This window comes from Egretta garzetta, unplaced genomic scaffold (assembly GCF_000687185.1).
Source record: "Egretta garzetta isolate BGI_Z169 unplaced genomic scaffold, ASM68718v1 scaffold56, whole genome shotgun sequence".
Classification (NCBI taxonomy): Eukaryota; Metazoa; Chordata; class Aves; order Pelecaniformes; family Ardeidae; genus Egretta; species Egretta garzetta.
In genome coordinates, this window is record NW_009260182.1 from 7,863,743 (window position 1) to 7,874,045 (window position 10,303).

The following is a 10,303-nucleotide window of genomic DNA, read 5'->3' on the forward strand; positions in this document are numbered from 1 at the left end:
GAAAGAGTGAGAAGGTGCATGCATCCAGCATGAGCATGAAAGAAATACCTGCACTGGGTTTCTTGCCAGGCTTTCCCAGTCCCTGTCTCATCTAGGAACAATCAGACCCCTCAGAGCTACAGGGGAGATTGCCCAGGAGTAAGCGCAGGTCACTGGCTGTGCCAAACCTCCCCTTGGACCCTTCTAGCCTTCGGACCCAACCCTGCAAAGTGATAATGTCTTTCAGCATTTCTTAAGGCCAGTGTGAGCCCAGAATAGTCAGCCCTTGGCTAGGGGTGTTCAGCAGCTGGCAGGGGGTCCCATGCAAGGTTTCTCTGGGATAGGAGTGTGACATTTCCCTGCAGCAGATACCTGGGGTGGCAGGATGAAGGCTGTTCTCTAAGGCATTTGCAGCTGTGTCATGTAACTGCCACCTAAAACTCTGAGAGCTAAAGACATGCGATGTCTCCAGGATTGTCTGGTACCTTTTTGATTCCTAGTGGGATATGTGGGCTCTTGGTGAACAGCAGGGAGTTGCAGTGTTGCTTGCCCTTCATAAATCAAATCTGGGATGAATTAAGGACAAACACAGAGAGTTGTTCTTATCGCTGAAAAGTGTCACAGTCTTAGATGGCTGCTTGGTTGTTTCTGTGTTTAATTGTACTGCTCAAACAAAGCTCAGGTTCTGAGGCTGGAAGTGACTGTGTGGCTGCATCTAAAGTGGGGTGATCTTTCCAGGTATTCGGAAAGAATAGTGGCTGAAGCCAGATCGAACTGCTTCATTTCAAAATGAGCTATGGAGGCACCATGTTGAGAGCTGGTGATCACCGCGCTGGTCCATATGAGAACAGGGGTTCACAAAAAACCCCAAATAACTGCCAAGAGATTTGCACAACCATTAGAGAAACTTGTCACTCAGTTTGAAATGTCACTATTTCCTGTACATGTAATGAGGGGAAATGCTGGAGGGGTTTGCAATGTTTGCAGTCTCTTATTCCTGGCATTTTTTGACTTTGAGGCATTGACTCAGCCCTTCCATTGCCACACTTTTCTCTTAGCTGGGCCCTACTGCCATCTAGCTGGGAAATGGATCTTCCTCTGGGGCCTGATCCAATTTCCAATGACATCAGCAAAAATCTTCCCATTTGCTTTAACAGGAGCTGGGCTGGGTCCTTGCCTCTGGTTTTACTTTGTATTAGAGAGAAAGGGTCACGATGACTGCCTTTTTTTCTGGGGGTTATTGTGTTTAGTTGGGTCAAAAACTTACAGATGTGAACCTCACCAGAACCAATACTGAGAAAACCACTAGCAAAACCCCAAAACGCGGCCTGTCTCTTGGGAGAGCTTTCTCTTCTCACCACGTATCACAGAGAACCCTCACGTTCTCTTGCACCACACAGCCTTGGGGTTACAGCACATGCAGCATGCTGAGCGACCTGTACTGCAAAGATGTTCCCCCACGCAACAGGCAACAGTGGAAAACAACAAACTGAAGGCAGGGCTGAACCAAACAAACTGGTCACACACTAATCTTAGAAAAATTCACCTTCTGTCCCTCCATTTTTGAATGCATCAAATTAAAAGAGCAAGATTTAAGAAAAAAAGTTTACAAAGCCACCATAAGAGCGCCAAGACCTTACCCACCCCTCCTGACTCAGTCTATCTAGACCTGAGGCTCCAGCTTTTGGCTCATTTCAGGATTCAATTTTCCCTGAGTTCTTCCCAGCAGGTAGGGAGGAAAAGGAGATAGCTTAATCCTACTTCCTTAGAGCCCTAGCGAAAGCCTTAGATAACAGCCTCAGGGCCACAGTACTCAGAAGACCTCCTGTTCTGCTTTCAGACTGTTGCGAGCACGGCAGTTCTGCTGTGGTAGATGCTACCCATTGAAAACCGGGCCCTTATGATCACCAGCTAAGGTAGCTCATGGCACGTCACGGGGAACTTGTTTGCAAGGGGAATAAAAGATAACTCCCACATTGCTGGTGCTTCTCCGAGATGGCATTTCGTTTGAAAACGAGTGAGTTGGGGAAACCATGTTTACCCGCAGTTCAAAGTCCGGGCACCTGCTGGCACCTGGGGAGTTCAGTTCCAGCCGTTTCCAGCAGTGAATGAACTTGGGATCAGCTCCAGCAAAAGAGACAGCTCTCTGCCTGCCGAGCAGATGTCTGGAGACGCAGCCTGTCATGAAAGGGCCTCGGAAGAAGAGCATTCCAAGCCAGCAGGGCAGTGGCGGGGAACTGGTCTCTGTTGCTAAAACTGATCTAGGCCCTGGAGCAGCTGCAAACCTTGGCCTGAAATTGGAGCCTGTACATGGGGACAAAGAATATAAAAGGGAGGATGAGCTTCTCCCCTCCCCCTACCTTCATCACGTTTCCTCTTCTCGCCATTCGACCGAGGAATCCCCAGGATCCCGTTAATGGAGTAAGAGCCCACTGGATCATTGGAGGCACTGGAGACGGGAGGGGATGCTGTGCTGGGCACTGCACAAAAGGAAAAGGGAAAAAGGGCCATGAGGAGAGCAGCACAGCACTCAGGGATCCCCCAGCTGAAAGCTACGCATGCCACCAGTCTCATAGGAAAGCCTGGGCACTAAGCGGACTCCCAGTCCCTCACACTGAAGGACTCATACTGGCTCTGCTGCCAGTGTTGCAGCATCCCAGCTTTGCCCGTCCGTTCCTATACCGTAGCTCCACAGCCTTCCAGTACTGGGCCATTAATAACAAGCAAGTGTATTCCATCAAGAAGCCAAACCTTGTTTTTACATCCCAGTTCAGAGCAGGCTTCCCAGTGCATGGCAGGGTAACTGAGTGCAATGCTGCATAGGCCACGTTCTCTAGTGACTCCCTGGTCTACGCGTATTTTGCAGATCATTTCCTCTCAGCATTTTTCCACCAGGAGTGCACATGTTCTGCCTTAGCCAGACCAGCCTCTTACGTGTCCCCCCAAAACACTCATTGAAAAATTACCTTCTTAGCATAGGTTAGAAGCACTTCATCGTTGGGCCAATAAATTCAGTTCCCTACTAGAACAAATGGTGGGTCGGTGATACATACTCCAACCCAGACTAACAAAAATCTAGTGTCTTCCTTTTGCACTGACTAATGTCAGCTGGCAGACTCCTGCCACTCAGGGCTGTCCAAGGTTGCTCATGAGTTTCCAATATATCAGAAATGACAAGTCATCCAGATTAGAAATGATCACTTTGTGATAAGCAGGGCTTTAGAGTACAGAAGAAGTAGAGCTATGCATCCAGTAGGCATGCCCATTATGTCCCAGCATGTCCCAGTAATGGGGAGAATATCCCAGTTCTCTTACGGCCACTACCCATCATTCAGCTCATAAAGCACTGACCTGAAGCAATCAATACCTCCAATACAAGCCTTCCAGGATGGAGCAGAACCTGTCAGCACTATCCGATGTAGACCCACACTTCCCACTACATCCCAGAGCAATGAGAGACTCCAGTAGCAGCACTCACAATCACTATCCCAGCTCAGCCAATGCATTCCCTAGACATTGCACTCCTTTTCCAAGGAATAATATCTGCCAACTCCATCTGTTGTGGTCAGTGATTCCCAGTACAGTGAGCAAGTCCAGATTAAAAGGGCATCCAGAAATGCTCTTCCATACTGGCCCATTAATTTCATTGTGCTCTTGAACACAGTTTGTGTACAGGATTGTCTCTGCCAGCTCTGTCCCATGTAGACCAGCACCTTCTGATAAATCCTTGCACAGCAGCTGATTCTCAATAACAACAGTATCTAAGACAGTGTCTTAAGCCAAGAATAAGCCACTGTATTACACAGTATCCCAGAATGTTTTTTCCTGCTCTGAATTGTTACTGAATAAAGCTATGCGAGCAAGAGCAGACACATGCACCATACAGCCCACAGAGTGAAAAGTACCTCATCACACACCTACCACAGTACCTTTAAACACAACAGACTAGGAGACATTTGGTCACTTTATTATAGCCTCCATCTTCTGCTCACCTCGATAAACCCATCTCCCCCAGCAGAAAATGCATTTTCTCAGTGAAATACACCCATGGGATACCTGACTGCAGAGCCAGAACAATGAGGAACTCAGTTGTGAGGCATCAGGAATATCTTACCCGTGTCTGTGTATTACTAGCTCTAAGAAATGGACCAGTTCCAGCAAAAGGAGAGAAGAGAAATTGGGAGAGAGGAGGGGGAAGAGAGTCAGAGCAAGGAGACAAAAGGTGAAGACTGGTGCTTAGACAGGATAGCAGTAAATACTTCTCTCTAGGGAGGCGAAAGAGAGAGCGTGAACGTGAAATGGATGTTAAGGCAGAATCACTTTGGGCAAACCCCTACCTTGGGCTGGTTTCTCTGCCACCATTCCCTTCTCTGCGATGCAACGCGGGAAACAAAGAACAGGAACCTCTGATTTCCATTGAGGTTTCTTTCCCCCCGCCCCCTCCTCCCTTTTGCTCTGCTCAGCATCTGCTTGTCAGACTTTGTTCCCTCAACTAAAGCTTCATCCGCATTTCCACTTGTCACCACCCCTCATGCCAGTCTTCTTACCGATAGTATGTCCTGGTGCAGTCACACCTGTCCCGCTCCCGTCTGGGGTAGGGTGAAAAGGTTGCTGAACTTTGGTTCTGATGATCCTGGAAAAGAGCAAAACATGTTCAGAACTCAACTGCAACTTCTCTGTGCCTTTGCATACCCGCGATCCTGGCTGTCAGAACCCAAAGGCCTGGTCTGAGCTCTGTGTACAGCAGGCTGGCTTCATTTGCCTTCTTGTCATCGTGATTCTACTGCTTTAATGGTCTAGTTCGCAAAGAATTGTCCTTGCTCTGCTCTGTCACCTTCTCCCCAAACCTGGGTATTCACTGGGTAACTATGGTGCTCAGGGAGGGAGCTAGGATCTCCTGTGTGTTAGCAGCTACATTCTCATTTATGGTCTGAGCTGCCAGCATGATCACAAGGCAGTCTTTGCAGCTAACAGAGCCACTGCTCAGTTTACAAAAGGTGTAGATTTAATTTTGTTGTGTACCTGAAAAATACCTTCCTGGTATAGAACTGAATGCTTTGAACTGGTGGAAGGCTTGCCCAAAGCCCTTGCCCTTCATAAATGAGAAGGTGGGAGCAGAAGGCATCTGAAGGCAGTGGTGATGGGATATAGATCGCCAGGAAAAAGAAGCTCCAACAAAGAAGGCAAAAACTGGTGTTTATCAGGTGGTGAAAGAACACAGCGTGGGAATGCAAAAAGATGTCTCAGTGAATGCTGCAAAGCTCATAATGCAGCTCAGGATGAAAATAAACTGAACTGTAATTGTCAGTGCTCCGTTTCTTGTTACATGAAATCTTTCACCTCTAGGTCACTGGTTTAAATCCAGCTGAGGTCAGTGGTGAAAGAAAATCACTAGCACCTAGTACTTGACTGGCAGGGTCCCCGCCAACTGGCAGATGCTGGGTATCTGCGACTCAGGAACAACTGCCTCACCAGGGAACTCTGCAAACAAGCCATGACCTGTGGAGGCCACAGAGACCAAATTCCTTTCTGCGATTAAACTGAGCCTCTCCAATTAGGGTGAGGGCTGCAGATGCTCTTCAGCCTGAGTTTCTGGAACTCTCAGCCCCACATTATATTAGCTTTAACTCCTCCCCAAAAATCTCTTCAGAAAGTGAAGGCAAATAACACATTCTCCTCGCCCACCCGAGAGCTTCCCTTAAAGATTCGTTCTAAAGAGTAAGTTGGCAAAACTTCAAAGAGCAAATGTGTGTCTAGTGGGCAGTGTGGCATGGATAGAGACAGGGAGAGGCACTGAGAGGGCATTTGTGAAAAAGCACAACTGAGAGTTGAAACCTTCTTAGGAAAAGAAAGGTGTTTCAGAACTTATCAACTCAGCATGTTAGGAAACTCCAATACAGACATGATGAAACCTAGGCAGTAGCTGGAGAGGCAGAGAGGCTGCCTGGGACAGGGAATGTCAAGGTTCTAGATGGGGACAGAGATCCAGATCCTCACCCCATACAGGTCAGTGGTACCAGAGACCCTAATCTATAGCTGCTGAGGACCTATACAGAAGGTGTCTGAGGGCCTCAGGGCCAGATTCGGAGGTCATGCTGATTTGCAGTAGCTGAGGAACTGGTCTGAGAAGTCTGTGCTAGGGCAAATAATACAACTTTTTCTTCTTTTCTGCTTTTTTCCTTTCTTTTCCCTTCTCTCACATTCCCCCTAAAACCCCCTGAAGTGCCACTCTGGTTGTGTGAGTTTATTGATTTCCCCCAGCCCAGAGAAACAGAAAGAGGGGATGGGGTGCAGGCAAAGGGATGGAAATAGAAAGCTATAAATTATTTGTGACAGGAAAGCAATAGTGCCAGAGTGCTGAGCACAAGTCCCGTGTCACTATTAGATTCCTTTTAGCCTGATGACACTGTAAAAGAGGTTAAGTGTCTGATGGAATCGTACACCTTGGGGGCAGGGGCAGTCCAGGAGCAGAACAAGCCACAGAGAACGGGTATATCAATTCTCCAGGCCAATAATATTCCCCTCATTGATCGCAACACAAAGTTCAAAAATCTCATTATAGCCAGGCAGACCTGGAACTTTTTAAAAATCAATAGAGTGATATAATGTATGTATACTTTGTATAAATGTATCTATCCATCCATCCATCCATCCGTCTACCCAAAATCTGCCTGAGGGTGTCTAAGCTAACCTACACATTATACTGTGTTATGTTCTATTGTAGTGTAGCATAGTGAATGGATTAGAAGATTTCCCCTGCAGCCTTAGATGACATATTACAAAACGTCCTGTTAGCACTGAAGTGACATCAGACGGTTCCATTCATACCGAGATATGACATCAGATTCACCATTCGTACTGGGAGGTGGCATCAGACAGCTCAGCTTCTATTGAGAGGAACCATAAGATGAGCCTAATTATACTGAGATGGCCGATCAGGCTGTGCTGAATCATGCTGCATGAAAATTGCAAAGTTTCGAAGAGCTATTTAGAGTAAAAACAGCCTGTGACACAATGGTGCTATAAAATGCCTGTCCATAATGCTTCAAAAACCCAGGCAGGGGACCACGAGGAAGGTTCAATTTCCTTCCCCGTTCAGTTCCTGGTCTCTCGGAGAATGCCAGTTAGTGCCAGCTGTGACTGTGTTTACCGAGATGTATCCATTAGGAGCTGGAATGAGACTCACCAGCTCATTTCACCAAGTAGCCGTCAGCTGGTAATGATTTTCGGTCACTACCAACCAGGGCCAGATTTCAGCTAGTGACCCAGAGGTGAAAGGCTCTCTTCACAAACGTTCCCCTCCTAAGAATGAAACTGGTTTTATGTCAAGAGAAAATGTCTGGGAACAGTGAGCAAAGGGGAGCCATTCTGGTTGTGCAGCCACCAGTGGCTTGGGTCAAATGCACAGCAAACCTAATGAGGTTTCAGGTAGAAGGTATTTCCTTTGGCTAAAATAAGAGGCAAGCCATGAAGAGGTTCCCCCCAGCAGTTGCTCCTGTGCCCTACAGTCATGACTGAACTCTAGCGTTGCAAGGAAAAAGGAGAAATTTCAGGACCCGCACGCTCAGTACAAATAGCATCAGTGCATCCCCCTGCGTCGATTCATTTAGGGACAGTGATATACAGCAGGATAGCTAGGCATCACTGCTGCTGCTTTAAGAGGCTTCAAGTGAGTCTGTCCTACATGAGACCACCTAATGAAAGAGCAGATGAAAGATGAACAGAGCTGATCTGGTCCTGTAGCAACAGATGCAGCATAATAATGCTGTCTTTAAACTCAGGGATTTCTGAAAGCTTCTCACCCTTACCAGAGACTGAAATATGGACTAAGCCAGTTCCACTGCCTCAAACCTAGGATTTCTGGATTACTGCTGCATAAGAGGGAGCAAAACCTTGATCACCTCTTGCTGCCTTTGATGGCTTGTTCTTGCCTCTAGACACTGGAGAAAGACAAGCCTTTTTGCAGAACACTTCCTCAGCCCTTCCCAAAAGCAGAAGGGACACAAATCCTGGCACACCAGTCAGCAGTGCTGATTTTTTGAAGTAAATGCCAATATTTTCAAACATCTTTCTTTTCTCCAAAAGAAATTGTCACTTTGGACTAAATTCATCCCTGCTCTAATTCCATCACAGTCAGTGACTCCAATAACAGCATTTGTGTTTAATTAGGGACATAAACTAGTACTTACTGTAAATTCCCATTTTTCATTTTCCAGTGGGAGGTTTTTGCACAAGTTGTCGACTTTGAGTTTCGGAAAATATACACAGATTTAATACATAACATTCTGAAGCTTCAGCAACGGGACATTTATAGATCTTTGATTGCAGTAAAGCAACTGAACTTCATTTCACTATCTGAATTTAATATGCGATATTATCTTAAGTAATGGCATATAATGTCATTACAGTACATAGTATCATACTGTGAATTATACATCCATTCCTGGAATTCATGAGTTACCATAGCTGGCTTGTAGTAACCCTTTCTAGAGTAAATACTGCATACAGCTCCAGCTTAAACCAACTGCCTGTTTCCAAATGTCTTTGACTTTCTTAAACGTTCAGCATTAGACCATGAATGCCCAATGTTGATTTCTATGTCATTATTTTCAGCAGTTTAAATGCAATTCCTTTTGCTGATTCTGAATACGGATGGGCAGACAAAAATAATCTCTCCTGGTATGACAACTGTAACAAGCTCTACTCAAATTTGGTCAAGAATGTAGAAAGAAATACTAGAAGTTAAAAGTAGCTGAGCCGTAGTCCTTTCTGAGAAGCAGAACCTTCCTTCACTCCTTGTAAATAAGCAAGTAAAAAATCACTTCTAAACCTGTCCAGAAATTATTTGCTAAAAGAATGACAGATCATAGGAAGCATTCCTCTCTTCTCTGACATTTCTATCCAAACGCTCTTATAGCCTGACATACTCTGTGGTTTCTCCTTTCTTACTACTGCTGGCAGAGTCTTTAGACAGTATCTCAAATAAAAAGTCGTACTAGGGCTGATCAGAGGGAGATGAGGTAGGTCTGAATCATCTGGAATCCCAATCTAGCAATTCTTTTAAGCCTGGAAGAACAGAGTGAAGTTGCACTAAAGCACTGGTATCCTCACTTTGATCATATCCTTTTGTCATGGATTATTTTTCAGAGTGGAAGGATACACTCAGCAGCGCACCAAACTCCTTGTAATTGTTTTGGAGTATTCATATTTTGAATGCTCCATATTAGAAGCACATTACAAGACCCCAGGGTGTGCATTACTGGGCAATTAAAGCGGTTCTTGGAAGGCTAACATTGCGAAGCTTCAGCCTTTTCTCTGCAGTGTGTCCAAGGGAGGCTGTGATGGCCAAGGAACACACACCCTGCTGTGCCGCGCTGCTTAATTAGCGCCGGGCCGTAGTGCTGAGCCGCGGGCTGTGCCGGCGGGAGAGACAAGGCAGCCTGTGGGGGACTTGGTGCAGGGCTAAGTGAGACAGCAAGGCCTTCTCTGCATCCAATTGCTTCCTACAAAAGGGCTCGTGACCATCCCAGCGATGCCTGAAGGAGAGGGAGAACCTGGGATGGGAAGAGGCAGCTCTGGGCTCCTTGGCGACAGCCCCTATGGAGCCAACGATATCCCACCTGCAGACTGGTGCTGCGCAGGCATAAAGAGCCCTGAACATGGCTTTGGTTCAGATAGGAGAGAGTCCTATGTTTCTGTGCACAGGTCGAGACACAGCTGAATTCACAGTTAGGCAAAAGAAAGGGGGGGAAAAAGTCTTGTTTGCACAAGCAATGTTCAAAATGGAAAGCAAGCTTCATAGCATAGTGAGGAAAAACAACCAAGGGATTTGGGGGGTGAAGAAAGGGAAATGGAAAGTCTGATAGTTAGAGCCTAATCCGACTTAGGGAAAGGGCTTCAGTTCCTTGCCGTCGTGGACCTCTCATCGAGACTTTGGACAAATGGCATTTCTCTCTGTGCTCTGTTTCCTGCCTGAAGTGTGAAGATAGGAGCATTGCCGTGCCACCTGGGGCACAGTGAGGACAGCTGGAAGGAGGAGTGAAGGGCTCAGGCTCTCTAATAACAGGGGCCAAGTAAGTGCTTCAGCGAGCTGTAGCACAGTATTGGCGTCGTTCCCCTGCTTGAAGCAGAAGTGACACATACCCTGCTGACAGTGGCTGTGCGTGAAGGGAAGGGAGGTAGGCAAAGGCAACAGGAGCTGTAGTTCAGCTGCACTGGCTTTGGTGGTTGCATTTGAATTTGCAGCAGCAGATGTGGTTGGGAAGATCAGAGCTGCAGTTGTCCCCCAAAAGCCACAACATAATTTCCGTTAGGATGGGGGGGG

At 46.7% G+C, this 10,303-nt stretch overlaps 1 protein-coding gene across 1 annotated transcript in view; it reads right to left on the bottom strand.

Moving 5' to 3' along the window:
• The window catches only part of PAX2 (paired box 2), a gene marked incomplete at both ends in the record, with an annotated part of 79,502 nt that overhangs the window by 44,956 nt on the left and 24,243 nt on the right, over positions 1-10,303 (bottom strand). Inside the window, 2 exons of the mRNA XM_009641884.1 lie at positions 2,340-2,459; positions 4,554-4,612. Of these exons, the coding sequence (XP_009640179.1) occupies positions 2,340-2,459; positions 4,554-4,612 (179 nt within the window). The remainder of the gene's footprint in view (positions 1-2,339; positions 2,460-4,553; positions 4,613-10,303) is intronic.